The sequence below is a fragment of the Hemiscyllium ocellatum genome, chromosome 16, assembly GCF_020745735.1.
Source record: "Hemiscyllium ocellatum isolate sHemOce1 chromosome 16, sHemOce1.pat.X.cur, whole genome shotgun sequence".
NCBI lineage: Eukaryota > Metazoa > Chordata > Chondrichthyes > Orectolobiformes > Hemiscylliidae > Hemiscyllium > Hemiscyllium ocellatum.
Genome location: NC_083416.1, coordinates 72,256,125 through 72,279,137, shown reverse-complemented (window position 1 = coordinate 72,279,137; position 23,013 = coordinate 72,256,125). Strand labels below are relative to the sequence as shown.

The 23,013-nt window shown below is 46.7% G+C and overlaps 2 protein-coding genes across 2 annotated transcripts in view; one reads left to right on the top strand and one right to left on the bottom strand.

Moving 5' to 3' along the window:
- Window positions 1–4,100: 4,100 nt before the first annotated feature.
- Window positions 4,101–23,013, bottom strand: part of LOC132823090 (15-hydroxyprostaglandin dehydrogenase [NAD(+)]-like) — a 29,760-nt gene continuing 10,847 nt past the window's right edge. Inside the window, exons 4-7 of the mRNA XM_060836630.1 lie at window positions 9,618–9,714; window positions 7,267–7,343; window positions 4,651–4,799; window positions 4,101–4,242 (exon numbers count right to left, since the gene is read on the bottom strand). Coding sequence (XP_060692613.1) covers window positions 4,101–4,242; window positions 4,651–4,799; window positions 7,267–7,343; window positions 9,618–9,714 — 465 coding nt within the window. The remainder of the gene's footprint in view (window positions 4,243–4,650; window positions 4,800–7,266; window positions 7,344–9,617; window positions 9,715–23,013) is intronic.
- Window positions 12,096–22,498, top strand: LOC132823471 (uncharacterized). Its single transcript, XM_060837374.1, has 3 exons — window positions 12,096–12,567; window positions 12,701–12,904; window positions 16,692–22,498. Exon 3 carries the CDS (start codon window positions 16,787–16,789, stop codon window positions 19,589–19,591), a length of 2,805 nt encoding a protein of 934 aa, XP_060693357.1. The 5' UTR covers window positions 12,096–12,567; window positions 12,701–12,904; window positions 16,692–16,786; the 3' UTR covers window positions 19,592–22,498.

Genomic DNA, 23,013 nt, shown 5'->3' with positions numbered 1-23,013 from the left:
GATGCTATTAAATTTGAAAGAGTGCAGGAAAGATTTACAAGGTGGTTGCCAGGATTGGAAGGCTTGAGTTCGAGGGAGAGGGTGAATAGGTTGGGGCTTTTTTTTCCTGGAGCATGGGAGGCTGAGGGGCGGCACTCCAGAGGTTTATAAAATCATGAGGAGCATGGATAGGGTGAATAGTCAAGGTCTTTTTTGTAGGGTGTGGGAGTCCAAAACTAGAGGATAGAGGTTAAGGTGAGAGAGGCAAGATTTAAGAAAAGGACCTCAGGGGCAATCTTTTCATACACAGGGTGGTGCATGTATGGAATATAGTTTTCCCTGCAGTTCAGCTCCAATTTCAAACTCTTATTATTAAACCTAGCTGTTATGCACTGCTTACTCCAGATCAATTTTCAGGTTAACACAAACAACTGCATTTCTGAACACACGAGGCAGGCAATTGCTGCCTTTCTTTGCACGGGGAATTAACAAAAACCGATTCCAGCAGAACCGTGACCTTAGCGCTATTCTTCAGGAGGATTTCAGCAATTGTTTTCCCAATGTCCTGGGCAGTGCCAGTCACCAACACAACTTTCCCCTGGAGCTCCGTCGTAGCACTGACATTGGACTTTGGCATTTTGGCCCCCGGACTTTATGAAATGTTTGCAGTTAACGTGTCACAAGTAAATATTTGCATGAGTTGCTGATACCCATGTATACACAGAGAGACTGAAAGACCACTGTCCACCCTCCTGATCTGATCAATGTCCTTCCCATTCCTTCTTGTTTTTGCACCAATCTGAAATGCCGTCATCCTCCCACTTTCTCCTGCCCTCATTTCTAATTCATGGCCAGTTTCCAAACTGTAGATTGGAATAATTCCTTACCCTTTAAACCAAGCAGCGTTTTACTGGGGGAAGGGCTGCAATATCTGAGTTCACTCTGCCTATACCCCTTGCCCAGTACCCAGGCAGAGAGCTGACACAACAAGATCTACCCCCTTCACTTTGAAGAACTAAGGAACGCGGATTTGGGAGAAGGATGGTGGGTGGAACTCCTGGAGGGCTTGGTCAGCATGAACAAATTGTCAATTACTGTGGCCCATTTCTTTGAGGGGAGCTGTCCTCAGGCAGTGCTAACCCTTGCTGTGGTGAGTGCGTGATGCTCAAACGTGCTCCCAAACAAAAGCCAATATGTATTGGATGCTCATTCCTATGTTCATATCCAAATCATTTATATAAATGAAGAAACATAGTGGACCCAGCTTCGATCGTTGTGGCACACCACTGGTCACAGACCTCCTGTCTGAAAAGTAACCCTCCACCAGCCCCTTCTGTCTTCTATGTTTGAGCCAGTCCTGTATTTAAATGGCTAGTTCTCCCAGGATTCCAAGAGATGTAACCTTGCTAACCTATCTCCCATGAAGAACGTTGTTGAGGTGTTGTTGAGGGTTGTTTTGCTGACTGAGGTCTGGGACAGGAGGATTTCTGCAGGGATTAATGCTGGGACATCTGATATTTGTAATTTACATAAATGGTTTGAATGAAAGTGTAGATTGTCTGATTAGTAAATTTGCAGATGACATGAAAATTAATGACATTGTGGAAAGTTACCAAAGGACACAGCAGGATATAGATCAGCTGAAAGGTTGTGCAGAGAAATGGCAGACGGAATTTAATTTGAACAAGTGTGAGACGATGTATTATGGGAGGTCAGCTCCCTGAAGGGGGCAACACTGGTGGACAAGGTGATAAAGCAGGCATACAGCATATGATGCATTGATCGGGGCTTTGTGTATAAAAATTGGCAAGTCATATTGCAGCTGTGTGAAACTTTCATTTGGCCACATTTGAAGTGTTGTGTGCAGTTCTCACTGCCACACTATAGAAAAGATCTGGACTCTTTGGAGGGGTGCATGAAGTTGACCAGAATATTGCTTGGAATGTAGTTTAATAGTTGAAAGGAAGGGTTGGACAAACTTAGATTGTTTTTGCAAGAACGTGGGAGGCTGAGGGCGACTTGATAGATGTCTGAAAAATTTAGAAAGGCATGGATAGGGTGGATAGTTACCAGGATGGAAATGTCAAATATGAGGGTGCACAGATTTAAGAGGAGTAGGAGAATGTTTAAAGGAGGTGTGTGAGGCAAATGTTTTATGCAGAAGGTGATCAATGCCTGGAATGCACTGCTAGGGACCACTGGTAGAAAAAGGCAGCAATGTTTCAGAGTGATTTAGACAGACACATGGAGAGGGTGGGGAATAGAGGGAAATAAACCATATACAGGCAGACGGGATTAGTTTACAATGGCAACATGAAGAGCATGGTGGACCAAAGGACCTGCTCCTGTGTTGTACTGTTCAATATATTTTTGATTGCGGACCAAGAAATTGTTTCAAAACCAAGAATTGCTGAAGGATCATTGTATGTTTTGAAAACAACTAACCTGACACTCATTGTCAGTTCTCTTTGCATAATTGCTGGTTCAGTTGAAGTGCAGTTTGCAGATGAGCTACGGCTGTTGTGGCTGCAACTGGAGTTTCAGCTTCTGTGATGGTGCTATGGCTTGAAAAGGTGAATTCTGTCCTTTTTTAAGAACAGATGTTGAAACAGAGGCACCAAGTGATGTGTTCCAAGCCAATTAAGTAAACAGCTTGTGATGCCTTGGTTTTTTTTTTCAAAGTTGGACCAATAGAAGCAGCATGAATGGGTGGAGTCAGGCTCCCACAGAACCAGGGGTTTTTGTTCAGGTTTCAGCAGTTGCTTGAGTCATGAAACTCTATGTGGAAGTTATTATTCCTCTCTCTGTCATAGCTAAAAGCTGGAGTTCAGATTGCTGCCAGAATTGTGTATGAGATAATCTATTTTATTGAATTTGCCTTTGCCAAAGGCCTGTTTATTGGATGGTATTGGATTTGGATTAGTTGTTTTTTGCTAGTTAAATAATCTGTTATTCTATTAAGTTTTCCAATGGAGTTAATTTATTCCATTTCTTCTTTCTTTTGTGATTTGGAGATGCCATTGTTGCACTGGGGTGTACAAAGTTAAAAATCACACAACATCAGGTTGCATCTCATAGGTTTAATTGGGAGCACTAGCTTTCGGAGCTCTGCTCCTTCATCAGTGGTTGCGGAGTATAAGATTGTAGGATACAGGTATCTTACAATCTTATACTTCACAACCACGTGATGAAGGAAAAGTGCTCTGAAAGCTAGTGCTCCCAATTAAACCTGTTGGACTATAAGCTAGTGTTGTGTAATTTTTATCTTTACTCTTACCTTGTAGTTAAAATACACACAAAAGGAAGTGTATTTGGCTTAAAACCAAGTTGTGTAACCAATTTAATTTCATCTGGAACACAGCATCTTACACTTGCCTTTGAAGAAGAGAGATGTTAGGGTCTGGGCTACCTCCATGTTATATTTGAAGGGGGTTTGGTCTAGTCCATAACACCTCCAACATGTAACTGATTGGTCTGTGGACTGGTAACCATTTAATGATAACAAATGTCTTCTGCTGCTAACAATTTTGTGAATTATTCTCAGCTATGTGAGCAGCTTGTGGTTGTGAACAACAGAGGAAGAAGACCTCAGACATTCACCAGATCAGGACATCTTTCTGTTCTCTGATGTAAAAGCCACTTTACACAGGAATAAAACTGGTTTATCTTCCATTCAGCAGTTGAAAGCTGTGGCTATTCTGAAACCTGTGTCGCTCCTGTATCATAAGAAATTGGGAATATTTATCGGTATTAATGAATCTAACTGATATTTATGCAGTGAACTTTTGTGAACAATTGTTACTTTCCTCAGCCACATAAGTAGCTGGGTCAGGGTTATGCAATCCTCTGTTGTAGAGTGCTATGCTTCAAGTTATTTGTGTTAGGTAGAGTTTGAGATCTATATACCCTCAGGTTACATGCTATGATGCCACAATAGTATTATTAGCATGTGTCTTATGAGAGTGTTTCACAGCCTGGATCAGTGCTGATTTATCACCAACAATTTAACATGAAAACACCAAAAGCATCACCAACAATTAAAATGTTAATCATTTTGTATTTGAACAGGTTTAAAGTTTCCATTGTTCTCAGTGACCTGTTGCTTGAATACATTGAGGTCCCTAAATAGATTTTAGATTTTCTGGAAGAATCGTCGGTATGGCTTCATACTCAAGCTTGCCATTTTCCAGCACCTTCAGCGATGCTCCATTCCTGGTCTGATCCATGACGAGCTGCAAGAATCCCTCTGCAATGTGTGAAGCCCTGTCAAAGTTAGATGATAAACACGAGCATTCATCCAGTTAGTTTGAAATATCCCACCATCAGAACACAAATCCTTCCTGTGTGTTAAGGCAACACACCACTTGGACAGATCTACCCAATCAGGGAGGTTCCAACTAGCAGGGTCGAGAAAGGAGAACATCATTGATTTCCAGTCAACATTGCAGGGTAATTTGCATATCTACTCTCTCATCATACAGTAGACTAATCAAATCAAGCAGCAAATTCTCAGGTTAATGCCGAAGATTCAGAATTCAATCTGTGTCATTTTGTGGATACCATACGATTTATTTCTGTAAGACATTACTCTACAAATACTCCATGTCGATATTTGAACATGTTTTCCTCCTATCAATTCCCACCCCACTTCCTGATTATGTTCAAACTCACTTCAGAACTCCAAGGTTGGCTATCATCATCTCAAGCTTCTCCTTCTCATCTGGAGTCTTCACTGATTTCAGATCTGTCAGAATCTTAGTGTCAACAAAAACAGGACACAGTGCTTGCAATCGCACCCCATGCTTCTCAAGGCAGGTCAGCTGAAAGCAAAAACATTGTATTACCTCATATTCTTTGAGCTTTATAGAACTTTACAACTTCTTGACAGGAAGCTCTCAGATCTCAGTTTATGTGGAGTTTTGTGATGAGGGCCCATCCTGACTGCAGAAGACTGAGGGAATCAGGAATCCAGCCCAAGTTCCCTGGAAAGTGTTTGTCCTTTGCGTGAGGTTCACCTGAGTGGCAGCACAATTCAAATACACATAACTATTAGGGTCATCAACGTTTTCAATCTGATTAGACTTGTCTCTCAGTCCCCATACCCAGGTCTCATTTTTACTTAGGGATATTAAATATTTGAGCATATCAACCTCCACATAGCCCCACAGCCTTTTAGCCATTAGTCAGTTTGAGGTGTGTCTCCTGCCCCATGTATGATTATCTAACTAACAATGTTGATAAAGGAGAAGCAGCCAATGTAGTACATTTGGATTTCACTGAAAAAGTAACATAAGAGTTCATGGGGTTGTGGGTAATATATTAACATGCATAAACAATTAGGAAGGTAAAAGTTCATTTTCAAGTTGACAGACTGTGTCATTTGGAGGACCACAATGATCAGTGCTGGGGCCTCAGCTATTTGCAATCTATGTTAATAAATTTAGCAAAGAGACAGAGTATTATACCTAAGTTTGATAGCCATTCCAAGGTGGACAAAAATGGTAGCTATGAGGAGGTCATAAAGCAGTTGACATCATGCTTAAGCAGGTTAAATGAAATTGTTTAACAAAGTAATGGATGAATTGTCATTTTATAAGTCTGCACTTCTTCACTTTGTTCATTTTTATAGTCAAGCAATATACTATAAAAGGCATCAAATTTGTAAAGGTTGATATTCAGAGAGATTTGTGTGTACTTATAAAAGGAAAGAAAGCAATGTTTGCATGTAGCTCCAGCATGCATAAGCCCTGATGAAGGGCTTATGGGCCAAATATCGATTCTACTGCTCTTCGGATGCTGCCTGACTCGCTGTGCTTTTCCAACACCGCACTCTCTTCCCAGCAAATAATTTGGAAGGCAAACGGCATGTTGATCTTGATTGCAAAGAGATTCGAATACAGAATGAGGAAGTCATTGGTGGAGGCATCGCTCACATGCACAATGTGCTTGATTGAAGGACCCTGCGTCCGGAAGTGGGAGTTGGTGTTTTGAAAGCCACTGCACATGCCTGACTTCGAACTTCCCCACAAGCTGGATCTCATCAACACTCACCTCTATCTCGGGATCCATCCTCCTCCACACCCACATGTAGTATTGACAATGCCCACCATTCCATTAATGGAGTGGAAGGCCTGAAGCTGTTCAGAGGAGTGCCTGAATACCAGGACATTGTGTTGGGCCTCCAGGAGAGAAACAATGCCAGGCTCTTCACAGTTCTCCTAGTGATAGGTTAGGTCCCTGTATGACATTCTCCTATCTTTAGAAGAATGAGAGGTGGTCTAATTAATCTTTGCAAAATTCTGACAGGGCTTGTCAGAGTAGACATTGAGTCAGAAGTCGCACATGACACCAGGTTATAGTTCACCAAATTTATTTGAAATCAGACAAGCTTTCGGAGTGCAGCTCATTTGTCAGGTGTAGTGGAACAGTGCTCCAAAAGCTTGTGATTTCAAATAGACCTGTTGGATTATAACCTGGTGTTGTGTGACTTGACTTTTCCTACCCCAGTTCAACACATTCTTCATCAAGCATAGATGCAGAGATTGTTTCACCTGGCTTGGGAATCTAAAATACAGTGAGCACAGCGGTCAATCATTTTGGCCTAAGATGAGGAGAATTTAGGAAATTCTGTCAAAGGTTAGTGAATCTTTGGAGCTCTCCATCCCAGAAGGTGACACTTCCATTGCTGAGATAGATCTTTTGTCCCTCAGGATTACTGGGTATAAGGATAAGGCAGGAAAGAGGTATTGAACCGCAAAACCATTTATGAGTGTACTGGTTTCAGCACAAAAATGGTCAACTAAACTCTTATTTCGTAAGTACCAGCAGTGCCACTTAGGAGCAGCTGCTGGGATTGCAGACGATGTGAAGCCATCTTGTTTGAAACAAGCTCAGTCCATGGACCAGCAGAGGCCAATCGTGCAGATCCCAGCTGGGTGGTGGAAACAGGTTTGCACTGGCAGCGCAATAACTTTGGTACTCTTCATGTCAACGTATGGCAGACTTACTCAATCCCACTATGTGAGACTGTGGATCCTCAGTTACTGACAACATTCAAGGTCAACATTGACAGAGTTTTGGACACTAAGGTAATCAAGAGGCAGGGTGAGAAAATTAAATCAAGATGCTAACTGAGCTTTCATCTCACTGAGGAGCAGGGCAAGCTTGAGGGACCATGTGGCCTGTTACTTGCTCTACAGCTGCTGCTTGTTCTTAGGTTCTGACAACGTATTAGTGTATTATTTATAGAGAAAACCTTTACTCTTTGCATTATAGAATAGCACTCACAGACAATGACGCAGTGAATCCTACTACTCCATACTTTGAGGCTGCATAAACTGGTCCAAGGAAGAATGGAATCAGACCTATTCACCACAAAACAGCAAAGTATTAGCAACAAACACTCCATCAAACAGAAACTTGTGAATCCATGGAAGGGCATTAGCATGGAAACAGGTCATCTAGTTCAAGTCAGCATTTACCCCTTACATGAAGAAATAGTCCTGATCACATTTGCCATCATTTATTAAATGTAAAATGTAAAGGAAAGCTAAGCAGGAAACTGTCAGTCATAAGTAACTTATCTGAAAACAAAAAATGCTGGAGATCACAGTGACAGGCAGTAGGCATGGCGAGAGAGCAAGCCAACATTTCGAGTCTCGATGCCTCTTCAACAGAGCTGATGTGAAGTGTGAACTGAGAAGGGGGCAGCATTTATGTTATAGTGTTGGGGTGGGGTGTGGAGCGCATGGCGGGGGGGGGGTGGGAGCGGAGGTGGGGGAAGGATGTTGACTGTTCAGATAAAGTGAATGGAATGTGAGATTGGCAGAACAACGGTGTGTCTAAGTGCCAGACCAGAAAGAACAGACAGTCCCACTGGAGTGAGATGAGGGGAGAAGGAACATGGTAACAAAGAATGTAACAAACAAAGCTAAAGAAATGGAGGGAATGGGAGCAGGTTCCTCATAATTAACCTCTCCTTGGCAATGCTTCTACCAGCGAGTGGCATGGTGGCTCGGTGGTTAGCACTGCTACCTCACAGCGCCAGAGACCTTGGTTTGATTTCAGCCTCAGGCGATTGTCAGTATGGCGTTTGTGCATTCTGTCCTTGACTGTGCGGGTTTCCTCCGGGCAAGCTGATTTCCTTCCACAGTTCAACTTCATGCACGTTTGGTGGATTGGCTATGCTGAATTGTCCAAAAATGTGCAGGGTGGGTGGATTAGCCATGGGCATTGCAGGGTTACAGGGTTGGGGTGAGTTTAGTTGAGATGCTCTTCAGAGAGTCGGTGTGGACTCCATGGGCCAAATGGCCTGAGTTCATCCTGTATGGAATCTATGAAAAGGGTTCTCTGGTCAACTAATCTGCACATTCCTCACATTTGGTATAGATGTAATTTTTCCCTTACTTTGGTTTTCCTTGAGACTTGTCCTGATGAGTGTTAGACAAAACAGGTTGATTTTCAACGGTACACTGTATCTATGTGCCACAAAAGGATGGTTTGGATAAATGTTGGTGAGGACACTGGACATATTCCATGATCATCTTTTAAACAGTAGCAATGGTAACATTTATATCTCCTGAGGGGCAGACATAGTCTCATTTTAACATCTCAGTGACTTATAGCAAAGCAATATTCCCTTATTGTTAAGCTGAAGTGTCAGTGTAAATTGTTGAGATGAAGAGTTAAGCCTGGCTCATATTTTTAGGAAAGACAGGAATAGATAAAGGGGTTACAATAGAAGAGACTTCAAAACTAATGTTTCGACTTGTGTTGCAATCCAAAACTAGAAGTCAATTGTGTCAGATAAGGCTGAAGATAACAGGAATTGATAGGAGGCTTTACAATGGGCTGTTATGTGAATGTAATTATGCTGAGACATTCAGGTCTGCTAAGATTGCAGATACTAACTACTATAATTTTCAAATCAGGTTTGGTTGTGTACACAGATTATTCGAAATAAGGCACACTTTGGCACAGATCTGTTTCTGAAGCAGCCCAGGAAATCCTTGATTTTCAGCAACCCTTCAAAAAATACCTCTGCAAGAGGCACCCGTGGTCAGGAGGTGTAGTGAAGACAGTGAGAGGAATTCCATCCCAGCTAGCGTGTGTTATTTGATTAAATCTTTTATAAATGAATTGCATTTATTTTGGAGCTCTATGTGTCTCTATTATATCTTTGTCTCTGTATATATTTGTTGTCTTCCAGAGACTGGCAATAACTGTAATGGGTCTTGTGCTGGAAAGTAAGGCGAGTGTTGATACAGTACTTTTTTGGCAGTACCAACCCGATGGGCCAACGAGCCTCTCCTGTTCTGTGTGATTCTATGGACTATTAGACAGTCACTAACAAATCCAGTGAGGAATGTAAGAAAAATCAGAAGTGATTAGAATACAATCACCTTGTGATTGTGAGAGAATGGCTTGAAGTGAATGACTTGAAGGGTAGTTACAGAAGTTGAATGATGTTCAGATGACCAGCAGCTTGTGTGGATGTTAAAATCTTTTCCTTAATTATATATTATGTGTAAAATGAGCTTCCTCTGAAAATGTAATTTGTCCACTGTGGATGTTTTCCAGAATCCTCAGGCAACACTTAGAATATACATTGATAAACTATTGTTTCTTTGCTGAATTACCTGCTATGGAGGCGATATTAACAATCACTCCTCCTTTCCCACCAGTCTCTTTACTCATGTGCTGTATTCCCAGATAGGTTCCTTTAATTACACTGACCTGCAATGCAAGCATCATAGGAATCATCAGGGAGCAGGTCATTCAGATAATATTAAAATACTGACATGTACAGACATTTGCAAAATGCAGATAGAAACATGTGGATAGCAAGCTACATTCAAATTCACCCAGCAAGAGTACATTCAAGCATTAGCATATTACAGAAAAATGCAGGTGCCAGTAGAATGACAAATAGTAAAACACTGGAAAGATGCAGAATGTTTCGACTTGTGTTGCAATCCAAAACTAGAAGTCAATTGTGCCAGATAAGGCTGAAGATAACAGGAATTGATAGGAGGCTTTACAATTTGTGGAATGGGCAGTCTCTTAAACAGGGTGAACAAACTCGGGGTTAAACCGATGGAATAAACCGATTGATCCATGAATGAAGAGAATATTCAGTGGAATGAGCAAAGTGGTTACTGTGATGTGAAGATCGGTCAATAGATGGATCAACAGGTTGGTAAAATGGAACAGATCAATCAGTGACTTGGTTAGTGAGATGGATTTAGGACCAGATACATATCAATGTAATGAGTTTTGAGCTAATCTGTTTATGAATAAATATAATGACCAAAGAGTACTGGGTTTCCAGCGCCATACTTTTTGACTCTGATTTTCCGCTTCTGTAATCCTCACTTTCTTCGAGTTGATTATATTAAATGGGGTGTGGTAGTAGCCAACTAGTATCCACAGGAAATTGATTTGCAGGATGCTGACAGAGAGCATGGATAAGGAACACATGCTCTGGTGAGCAATGTGTGAATGGTGATGGTGTTTATCAGCAATTGGTCTCAAGCTTCAACTATTCATTGCACTTTGCAATGAGTTGGGTTTTTATTCATTCCTGGATGGAATGATCATCGCCCAGATCAATTTTGATTGCCTGTCCTCATTTTCCTTGAGAAAATGATTGAAGTAAGATTTTCATTAATATTTATTCATTCATGGAACATGGACATCGCTGGCTGGACAAGTATTTATTGCCCATTCCTAATTGTTCAGAATGCAGTTAATTACCTAATAATGTGGATCTTGAATCACACATCAGCCAGAACATGAAGGGCAGTAGATTTTCTTCCCTAAAGGACGTTAGTGATCCAGATGGAATTTTCCAACAATCGACAATAGTTCACGGTAACAATAATCCCAGCTTCTAATTCCAGATTTTGTTTTGATTAATTTAAATGTCACCACGTGCCATTTTAGGATTTGAACCCCATTTCTGCAGAACACTCGGGCCTACTGGCTACTATAATAGTGACATCATAATTAACTCACAAAAGCAGTGAGCATATCAATGTGATGCTGGTGCTTGAACAGCCTGTGGGTCATCTCTCTGAATTTTGGAACACATCTTGAGTTGATAGTCCTGAGGAGGACTTTGCTGTATTGAGTTTGCTGATTTTGTCATTTCTGATGCTTAAGATGATGTCAGATGATCCTTCACCACAGAATATACTGTTGCAATCTATTGGGTCAAGAATATTAGTAGAATCATTCATCTTTCCTGTGGTATTTTTGTGCAGCTATATCCTGTGGTAGACCATTTTAGAGTCAACCACAATGCAGTGGGTGTAGCATCACACACAGGCAGACCGGGTAAGATCATCAGATTTTGTATCAGATTTCCTACCCTGAAGAACGCAAGAGAAGTAGACAGGTTTTTATGACTATCTAGGAGCTTCATGATCTCCATTCAGTGACCTGCCTATTGCCGAGTTATCATGGCAGATGAAGGGCTTATGCCCAAAACGTCGAATTCCCTATTCCTGAGATGCTGCCTGGCCTGCTGTGCTTTAACCAGCAACACATTTTCAGCTGTGATCTCCAGCATCTGCAGACCTCATTTTTTACTCGAAGATTTATATGACTGGCATTAAGGCATTAAGCATGGGCCATTGGATTACTGGTCTAGTAACATTCCCACAATGCTACCCTTTGCCTGACTGTTTTGAATTTTGAAAAGTATTTGGTTAGATTGGGTAGTGTTAGGTAGCCTTAGGTAGGATTAACACTCAGGCAAATGTAGGATGAAAGTAACACTAACACTAAAATGTTAGATAAAAGCACTAACACTTGAATGTTAGGTAGGATTAACACCCTGACAAATGTAACACTAAAATGTTAGATAGAGATAGCTCTCAGGCTGAGGTGCCCAGGAGGCCCCAGAGGGGGAAACAGACACGAGGTCTGAGGGAGATAACTGAACCAGTGGAAAAGTACTGAAGGAGCAGTAAAACTTGAGAAAACAGAACAAAGGGGGCCATCTGGCACATAACAAGTTGAGCTAGCTGATAGCCAAATACGGCATGGTCAAACACTGATAAGAGACTGGGGGGCCAATGACAGACTGTAAAAACCGTTCATTACCAAATACGGGAACGATGCAGGTATAAGGGGGGTATAAGAATAAACAACTTAGAACAAAGGGGTCAGAACGCCTTCTCCAGCTGGACAAATGTCTAGCTGTAACCGATTCTCTCTCGAATAAAGCAGTCTGTTTCTTAGAATCTGACCCGGTGTCTCATTCCTCCGAAAACGAACACGGGGACGGGAGAACCGTCTCAACAGATGGTGAGCCCTGACGTGCCGAGGGAACGGAGACACGTTTGTTGGCAGGGGTTGAGAGCCGCCGGGCGGCCGGCCATTCTGAACTGGGTATGGGGACGCCTTTTGTATAAAGGTCTCCAGTAGGCATTGACCACTCTAAATTAGTAGTTGTTCCGACGTTTCGAATACCTTCGCCAACCTAAATTGCAGACGTGAGTAGACGACAGAGAATCGCTTGTTCTAAGTGTGAGTCCTTTAGGTGTGTTGGTCATCCCGGATAAGCCGGAGGTATTGGACACGGTGAGTTCTTTTTATTTGTTGTTTCTGTAGTGAGAAGGGTGAGTTCCCCAGGTGTGCGTGGGAAGATCTCTGCAATTTCAAAAGTCCTGGGGACGGTGAGTTATTTATTTTTGGTCTCTTATGTTTATAAAAGTGAATCCTCTAGGTGTGCGTTAAAACAGCCCTGCAATTTGAAAGTCCTAGAGTGGATGAATTCTCCAGGTGTGCGTTAGAACATCCCTGCAATTTTAAATTCCTGGAGACGGTGAGGCATATGTTTATAGCCTCCTATTGTTAGACAAGTGAACCGTCTAGGTGTGCTTTGGAACATCACTGCAGATTGAAAGTCCTGGAATTGGTGAGTACTATTTTTTTTTCATTCGCTTTCTCTCCTGGTGGTGAGTCGGTGATTTCTCCAGGTGTGCGTGGAAACAGCTCTGCAATTTCAAATTCCTGGAGGTAGGAGGCGAGGCGATTGTGGCTTACGGACCGCACGGCTCCCGGAACGGGAGTTTGATCGGGGGATAGTGTAAGACGCGGGTACTGGGGATACGGGAGTTTAAACCCACGCGCTGACGGACTTGGGGACTGGGAAGCTTCCACTGCGCTGACATAATAACGGACGTAACGGTACGAGGGGACGGCGTACTGCTTAACGGGACGGCTAGGCGAGGGAGTTGACGGGATTTTATAACAGGCGGAGACTCCTGATACTGACAAAGATGTCGCTCGAGAGGTTTAATTACGGGCCTCCTAAACTGGTAGCTATGCGGACGCGGCACCCGGGAGTCCCATGGTGGCGCCTTAGTTTATCTACGAATTCGGCGCTGGCAAAGGAACTACTCCTTGATTGCGTGACGTTAGAGAGGTCAAATGTTCTACATGTCCTGGACTGCGCTCCATCACAAGGGGCGGAGATTTTGGAGAAGCTGGCGGCGACACTCAGCGACCCTTCAGTGATAGTTAGGACCCTGGAGTCCTTGTATGAACACCCGCGGAGTGTAGCTCGACAGCGGGTTGAGCTGGGAGAACCACTTAGGGGAGGAGGTGGCATTCGTGCCCCGTGGAAATCTCACTTTCTCGTTGCTTTCCATCCACTCTGGGAGAGGGAGAAATGGGGGGAGGAGAGTATCGGGCCAGTGGGCGGAACCGAAGGGGGTCCCTCTTTGTCCTCTGTGAGCCTCGTGGGCGTGGCTCACCCGGCACAGAGATGTGCTGCCTTGACGGCGCTGGCTGCAGCCCTCTCATTTCCGCCGGAGGCGGACGTAGGCATGGCCACGCCAGCGCCGGTTGCGCCAGTCCTCAGGACCGAGGACTCTAACACGGGGGAAGTGATAAGGTCCATTCAGGATCTCATTGAACAGAACAACACGGCTAAGGAAGGGAAGAAGAAATTGTCAGTGCTGAGAAAGGCGATTGCGGACTGGAGGGTAAAGGGGTGGTTCCCAGAGGATAGCAGGGGTTTCCTGACGGAGTCTGAGCTAGAAATATTACGGACTAGAGTCAATGACGCGGTTGCTGCTGAAGCGAGAACAGCGCAGAAAAGACTTTTCAGAAAGGACGAGGCATTAAGGAGGAATGCTAATACCGCTGTGTATTTCAAGGAATTTTTAACCAGATTCGGGCACAGGATTCTGAAGTCGGGAGTGGAGAGGGGGAGTCACTCGGGCTGGGAGTTGGTCCATACCCAGCCTTATTATCCGGCCCCATCCACATGGCGCCTCTCCGTGGATAAAGGTGTTTGAATTGGAGACTTGTCATGAGAAATTGGCACTAGCCGACTTTCGGACCATCATGGTGCGCATACGGGCTACAGAAGCCCTAACGAGAGCACAGAAAGCTGCCAAATGCGGGAGCTTGTGTGAGATCACGCCGTTCGACCCTTACAGGAATAGGATTTATGAGTCACTACGAGAAACCTACCCTACAAGGTTTTCCCTGGACGCACTGTCCAGTTTAGACCTCAAGGATAGTGAGGACGCTCATGAGTACATAAAACGAGCCTGGGACTTGTGGGAAGAGGGGACAGGAGAAAGGCCTGACAGCTCTACACTGGCCACTGCTCATTTTCGGAGGGGGGTGCTAAATGGGTTGCCCCAGCCCTTGAGGGGGAAGGTGCAAGACCATATGGCGGACTTTGATTCCCTGCCATCTGACCAGTGGACTAAACAACTGGCACACCATGTCAGACGCTATAGGGCGTCCGAGAAGATGAAGGCGGAGGCTTCGTCCTCTAAAGCGTCGGTGCAGGCTACAGAGCAGTTAGGCAAGGTAGTCGAGCAGGTGACCGCGCAGACTACAGCACAGGTGGAACAGTTTGGTAAGATTCTGGAACAGGTAGCAGCGAAATCTACAGCGCAGGAGGTGGTCAAAACGGAAGTGATGCCACAAATGTATGCAATGGCACCTGGTAGGAAAGGGGATCGGAACGCTGCCCCGAGATACCCCCGGCCATACTACGGGCAAGGCCCCCGGGCATGCTGGGTCTGTGGGGAAGTGGGGCATTTCGCCAGGGATTGCCCAGATGCCGGGTGGGAAGAACAGGGATCCCGGAATGGATATGGAAAGGCTGGCCGTGTGAGACCGTGGGAAGGAAGGGATGACAGAACGGACCTGCAGGACAGGGATGGTGTCGGAAGAAGGGTTCAGCAGAACCCAGGGGGGCGAAAAGGAGGATGGAGGCCGGTGAGCGATCCAGTGCAGGGATTCGTAGGTGGGATGCGCCCGGGGTCGGAGGAGGACCGGGGGGAGGATTCCCCAAACCAGTACTGACGGGGCCCTGAGGAGTCCTGCAGTCTCCAGGGAGCTGAGATTATACCATCGCATGTGCCCCCCATGATTCTAGTGCGACTCTGTGGTGAGGAGCGCTTGTTCATGGCAGACACGGGGGCATTTGCGTCAACTATTTCTAGGCTCCCCAAGGATCTTGCCTTGTCCGGGAAAAGTTTGGAGACTGTAGGCTTCTCAGGGAAAGTTGAGAGACAATTTTACACGAAGCCCGTAACGATTGCGATAGGTGATCAGGCCATAACTATTCCGTTACTATATGCTCCACGCTGTCCAGTGAATCTATTGGCCAGGGATGCCCTCACCCGCTTGGGTGCTCATATACATTGCTCTGAAGAGGGTCTCCGTTTGCTTTGGCCGGGGGACGCTTCCCCCAAAGGGGGTCAGTTTGTTTTTAACCCAACTCATACAGAAACAGGTGTGCAGGAAGTGGAGGTTTACTGGATTAGACTGCTGTACCCCCTTCCGGATCAAGGCATACGGGCTGAATTTGAGGACTGGCTGCCCAAAATTCCCGATTCACAGACTTATCGCCCCCCCACGGGACCCCTGGCATGTGACCCTCAATTACGCCCCAGTACAGGACCAGGTTTACAACGACAGGTACATGGCCCACGTGAACGACATTAACACCACAATAGAGATTGTGGGGCTGGTAGCGGGTTGGGAAGGCATTGCGGGAGTTGTCCGTTTAACTAGTGAGCAGGAGGAGTGGTTCTGTTTGGGTGAGGAGATAGCCCCGCACATCACACTGGCCATTGCCCCTGGGGAGGAGGCTCGAAACCTGGGTCCCATGGTAAGGGAGGCCATGCGGTGTGATTATGTTGTGATTGGAGAGGGGGACGGGACGGAGGTCTCCTTGGATGGACGCTTTCAGAGGAAAACCATTAGAGTAACAGAAGTGGCGAGGTATGAGAGATCGGAGTTAGAAAGAACGGTCTTGCTAGATACGGTTGACCATGGTGACGCAGCTAGACTGGTGGGGGGAGTCGACCCTAAGCTTTGGACAACACACCCCTTTGACACAGGTAAACTGAACGGTGTGGTGGAACTGTCGCTGAGACCCAGTAGTAGTGGAAGCATCTGGGTGCCACAATACCCACTGTCGGATGAGCAAATTGAAGGTATTAGACCTACGGTGGAAGGATTACTGCAGGTGGGGGTGTTAAGGAAGATCCATGGGGGAGGGTGGAATACGCCCATACTCCCAGTTCCCAAAGGGATGGGGAAGGGGTGGCGCATGGTCCACGACTTGCGGCGCATTAATGAGGCAACGGAAACCCTTAACTTGAAAGTGCCGGACCCATATGTGGCTCTACAGGTACTGAGCCCTGACTTACAGTTTTACTCTGTCATAGATTTGGCGAACGCTTTTTTCTGTCTACCAGTACATCCGGACTGTCAACCATGGTTTGCCTTTACGTACGAAGGACAAAGGTACACTTACAATCGTATGCCGCAGGGGTACAAGGACTCGCCTGGACTGTTTAGCGCCGCACTCCTCCCCATCCTGGAAGCTGTTAGGCTACCCCAAGCCACTGTCATTGTGCAGTATGTTGACGACCTACTTGTGGGAAGTGTAACCGATGAACATAACTTGGAGACAGTGCGAGACCTCCTGGGGGTGTTGTTGCAGGCAGGGTTTAAGGTGAAGAAGGAAAAATGCCAAATAGCAAGGAGATCGGTTACCTTTATGGGGAGAATAATAGGTAAAGGTGGGACAACGCTGTCCCATGCCCATCGGGAAGCCATCCTGTCCTACGGGACTCCGATCACGGTACAGGACATGATGGCGTTTCTCGGGTTGTGCGGTTATTCCCGCACCTACATCCCCGACTTCGCTGGGCTTACTGGGCCCCTTAGAGAGATGATAACGGAAGTGGGGGCCAAGAAGCTAAAGAGTCCTCTTAGATGGTCCATGGACCGTGAGAAAGCGTTCAGGGAGGTCAAACAGGCATTGGGTGAGGCGGCGAGTTTGGCCCACCCTGATTACAACAAAGAGTTTCATTTGGACGTCGCCGAGAAAGACGGCGTGAGTAATGCCGTTCTGTATCAGAAGGACAGAGGAGGAAGGAAAGTCCTTTGTTACTATAGCAGCAAACTGGATCCTATCGAGAGGGGGCTTCCAGGGTGCGCGCGTTTTGCTGCAGCGGTAGCCAGAGCAGTCAGGAATACCGCACATCTTGTATTGTGTCACCCTCTGAGCATTCACACAGACCACAGTGTTAGTGCCTTCATTGCCTTGAACTCGTTTAGCTTCTCTACCTGTCGCCAAGTAAAGATTGAGACCTCCCTCCTGGCCCCGCACATATCGTTTCGTCCACTTAAGGGGGAGGGCAGGAATATGGCAGCGGGGGTGAACGGCGGCCTCCTCCCTCCTCACGATTGCGTAGCCCGAGTGGCGGAGGAAAAAAGGCTGCGGAGGGGACTCCACACTGAGCCGATTCCTGAACCTGAATGGTCACTGTTCACTGATGGGAGTAGTAACCGCGGGGTAGACGGAACCGTTCAGGCTTCTTACGCAGTAGTCCGGGTGGAGGGAGGCGGCTATGTGACTATGGAGGCGGAGGAATTGCGCCAGCCGGCATCAGCTCAGCTAGCGGAGATTGCGGGGTTGACCAGAGCATTAGAACTAAGCGCCGGGATGAGAGTAAACATTTACACCGATTCTGGGTATGCTTGGAGTGCGGTGCATGTTGAGGGTACGTCCTGGGTGCGTAGGGGTTTCCAGACCACGGCAGGGAAGCCAGTAAAACATGAGGCAAGCCTGCGGCGGCTCCTCAGGGCCGTGCACATGCCAAAGGAGGTAGCAGTGGTCAAGGTCCAGGGACACTCAGGGCCAGACACTGAGGAAGGGAGGGGCAATTCGGCAGCGGATGAGGCAGCGAAGAGAGTCATTCAGGTGGTGAACCTCAGGTCTGGTAAGGACACACAAAGGGAGACACAGGAGATGTCAGTGGACGGTGGGGTGGTCGAACACACCTCTCTTTCCAGCGATGTGCGCGACGTAGGAGCCCCGGTCAGTCGGGACGATGCCGTTATGCATCTTATAGAACTGCAGAGTCGGGCGAGTGAGGCGGAGAAAAGAGAATGGGAGACGGGCGGGGCTGTGGCACAGGCGGTTAAAGTAGGAGGGAAGCAGTTTCAACTTTGGAGATCAGCTGGGGGGGAGGTGGTAGCGCCCTGCTCCCTCTTGCCAGCGCTGTTCGCTGAACTGCACGGGCCTACACATGTTGGGGTTCAGACGATCCTGAAAGCTGTCCGAGATCATTGGTGGGCCCCGAAACTGCGGGGACGACTGGAAAACATGAGGGCGGAGTGTAAGATCTGTAATGAACATAATGCGAGGAGGACTTTACCTCACCCCATCCTTGTTTTCCCAACCCCTTTCGGTCCTTGGCAGGAAATCTGTATGGATTTCACGGACATGGGGGCTAAGTGGCGCACGACTGAACATTATAGATTCCTACTGGTTATCGTGGATCGATTTTCAAGGTGGGTAGAAGCCACGCCAACCAAAAAGGAGGATGGGGAGGTCGTGGCCAACTGGTTACGTAACGAATTGATTCCCAGGCATGGAGTTCCCCGAGTCATTTGTATGGATAATGGAACTCACTTTAAAAATGAGCACCTGGCCCGGGTAGAGACGGCCCTAGGTATAAACCACAGGTTCGGTAGCGTATATCACCCCGAGAGTCAGGGGCTCGTGGAAAGAGCGAACAGAACTCTGAAAGATAAAATAGCAAAAGTTCTGGCTGGGACCCATATGACCTGGGTGCAGGCGCTGCCACTGGCCCTAATGTCCATGCGCCAAGAGAAGTGCGGGGACACTTTCCTTTCCCCTCATGAGATATTGACTGGCCGACCTATGCCAGGACCCCGCTTATCACCCCGGTGGGAGAACACATGGGACTTCATGAATCAGGACATGGTCCAGTACATGCGGGTCTTGCACGAGATGGTTAAGCTAGTCAGGCAACAGGTGCTCAATGCCCGGGAAGGGGTGATCGGGTCGACGATGCCACTAACGGTAGGAGAGGAAGTTTACCTACGACACCCAGGCAGAACTTCTTGGAGTGAGCAGAGGTGGCAAGGGCCATTCCGAGTCACCGAAGTGGCCAACAATACCCTGAGGGTGGACAGGGAGGGGGACAATAACTGGCACCATTTTTCACACTGTTCCAGATCTCCAAATGGACTATCACAGGCGGAGGGCACTCCCAGAGAGGAGACGGAGAGTAGTGCCGAGGATCTCTGAATCAAGGTGGCCGGGCCAGCTCCTCATAGGGTTGGGTCTGTGCTTCGCGGTACGACCCTCCGTGCAGGTAACAAAGGATCCGTGTGGGGCAAAGGTAATATTGGATGCAGACCCAAGAATAAAACAGACCTTCCAGTTCGACCTCTGTGATGTGATAGAGTGTGGGGGGGGGCCGAGGAGGCATGGGCAGGCTATGACGTGTATATGTGCCCCTGCTCGTGTGCCCCGGCTCTCTCTAATCTATGTGCGGGATATCCACAAAACCTGGGCCACATAGGGGAGGGCTTCCCGTGTTATACTTGGGATGACGTCTGGTGGGGGCAATCACATACCAGCACCCCGAAGCGAACTGAGTATCGGGATTTTCAACGGAAACTGTCCTTGAGGAGGGGACAGATCGCGGCAGCACAAAGGAGAAAGAACCCCTTGGTCTTCCGGACCGAGGCCGGACTCTCTAATCCCCTATATATGACCGGGTGGTCTAGTAAAACCTGCAGGTATTGGGATGGTCAGAGTCGACATGGTAACCCGCTCAGGACCATGTACTGGGACCCAGAAAGGACCAAGGTGCTGTATTTAGCTATAGGGGTCGCCATCTCTGGAAAGGACCCGAGGGGTTACATAAGAATTAACCTGGGAAGCAGCAACGCGGCCCGACCACAGGCCAACCCAGGAACTGTCCAAACCTTTGAAACAGATAAGCTAATAAACCCCCAAAGTAGGCTGGCTCTAGCTACAGGGTACATGGAGGCGAACGCCTGGATTGACAGGATCATCCAGTTTTCTCAGCAGGCAAAGCAAGAAAACTGTTGGGTGTGCGCGAAAGGGAGGCCAGGACTAATCATGAGCAGGACTCCATTCGAGGAAGGGTACATGGATTGTGCTGTTGATTTAATGTCCAGGGCCAACCCCACAGCGAAGTGTAGATCCTGGGAACAGTATTTTCCAATGGCCCCGCCGACTGTTACCCCACCTGACTTTGTTGTCCTCCCATTAGTAAACTACACTTGCTTCACCAACCCCCGGTCACTCGTCCGGGGATACAGGGTTGGTTGGGTGGATGTATCTAGTTGTAATAGGAGTTGGGAGCTTACCAAAGACGGGGCTGCCAGGCTGACCGTGAGTCGAGCAGACCTGTGGTGGTATTGTGGGGGTAAAACAATTGGCTTCCTCTGAATTGGGAAGGGAGGTGCGTTCTCATGACCCTGAATGCCCAGCTGTTCTTGTCACCAAGAGCCCCTGGGGATTACACTCTCCGCAAACCACCCCGGGGACTTGATGCCCACGTTAGGTATAAGCGGGCCATAAGCGGTCCCAGTACCTGGATTAATCTAGCTTCGGGTATAGTGGATTTAAAAAATCCACATGGGGTCTGGATCGACGCTATCGGTCAGGCTAGGAACATTCCTGACGAATATAAACTGGCTGATGAAATAGCTTCTGGGTTTGAGAGCTTCCCCCTATTCGCAGCCATCTTCCCCATCAGGACTAATAAAAATGTAAACAGGATCAATCTCATCCATTACAATGTTCAGAGACTGGCCAACTTGACTGTGGACGCGGTGGATGCAATCCACGAACAGCTCGCCCAGACCTCGCTGATGGCCTTACAGAATAGGCAGGCCTTGGATATGCTCTTAGCAGAGAAAGGAGGGGTCTGCGCTATGTTTGGTGAAATGTGTTGTACTTCAATAGCAAACAATAGGGGCCCAGATGGGAAACTCACTAAAACACTAAGAAAGCTGCGTGCTCTGGCCGCTGAATTAAAGCTGCAGTCTGGGGTCAGTAATCCAGTTATAGATTGGCTGAGTAAAACCTTTGGGAGGTGGGGAAGCATGTTGGGACAATTAGCCCTGGGGCTGACCATTTCTGTTGTTATTTTTATTACTTGTGGTTGCTGTTGTATCCCCTGTCTCAGGACCCTTATGACCCGAACTATCGAACGAGCCCTTACAGACAAGGACGACCACCCCTCTTCGCCCCCACCTTATCAAGCCGTGCAGCAGGGATGCGCGGGCGCTCCCTATGCAACAGTGAGCATGGCTGGACTGGAGATGGACGGGGACCACCCGCCCCCATGCTACGACTTTTGAGTGTTTATGTATTATTTTTATTTCACTGTTTCTTGTGCCTTAACGGTTGTATGCGAGCTGGAGAGGCGTATAGAGTGGGGATTTTGTGGCGCGGAATGCTTTGTGTACTTGTATGCTGCTTAGGGATTCCTTTCCCCTATAACTGTGTCTCCCTAGAGCCAGAGCAGCCGGGTAACGCCAAGTGGTCGGTCCTGCAAATGAGTGATGGAGGGGCACTCACCGACCCGCCCGGCCCTGACTGCTGCGCGCGTTTTGCTGTATTTGTGGCCTCTCAGAGGCCAAGAGGGGGAATGTTAGGTAGCCTTAGGTAGGATTAACACTCAGGCAAATGTAGGATGAAAGTAACATTAACACTAAAATGTTAGATAAAAGCACTAACACTTGAATGTTAGGTAGGATTAACACCCTGACAAATGTAACACTAAAATGTTAGATAGAGATAGCTCTCAGGCTGAGGTGCCCAGGAGGCCCCAGAGGGGGAAACAGACACGAGGTCTGAGGGAGATAACTGAACCAGTGGAAAAGTACTGAAGGAGCAGTAAAACTTGAGAAAACAGAACAAAGGGGGCCATCTGGCACATAACAAGTTGAGCTAGCTGATAGCCAAATACGGCATGGTCAAACACTGATAAGAGACTGGGGGCCAATGACAAACTGTAAAAACCGTTCATTACCAAATAAGGGAACGGTGCAGGGATAAGGGGGGTATAAGAATAAACAACTTAGAACAAAGGGGTTAGAACGCCTTCTCCAGCTGGACAAATGTCTAGCTGTAACCGATTCTCTCTCGAATAAAGCAGTCTGTTTCTTAGAATCTGACCCGGTGTCTCATTCCTCCGAAAACGAACACGGGGACGGGAGAACCGTCTCAACAGTAGATATGGAAAATGTCTTCCCTCTGGAGGGGAATAATTTACAATGAGAGCAAAACCTTTGTGGAATAGATATAGAAGCATTTCCCCATGCAAATATTAATTGAAATTTTATTCTTTCTTGTAACAACTATTGCTGAGGGGAACAATTGGACCTTTGAAGAGAAAGATAACTTGTTGCTGGGTAAGGTTGTCTGATGATAAAATGCAAAAGCATTCAAATGGAAATAATGTAGAGATTATCTATGATCTAACTGAGTAGTGAAACAGGTTCAACATGCTGACTTGTCTCTTTAGAAACATAGAAACATTCCATTTTTTAATTTGTCTGTGGGATGTGGGCATCGCTGAACAGATCATTACTTATTGCCCATTCCTAACTGTCCTTGAGAAACGATAAACCAGGATATTGATAGTGCAGAATTCAGTGATGGCAATGCCATTGAAGATCAGAATG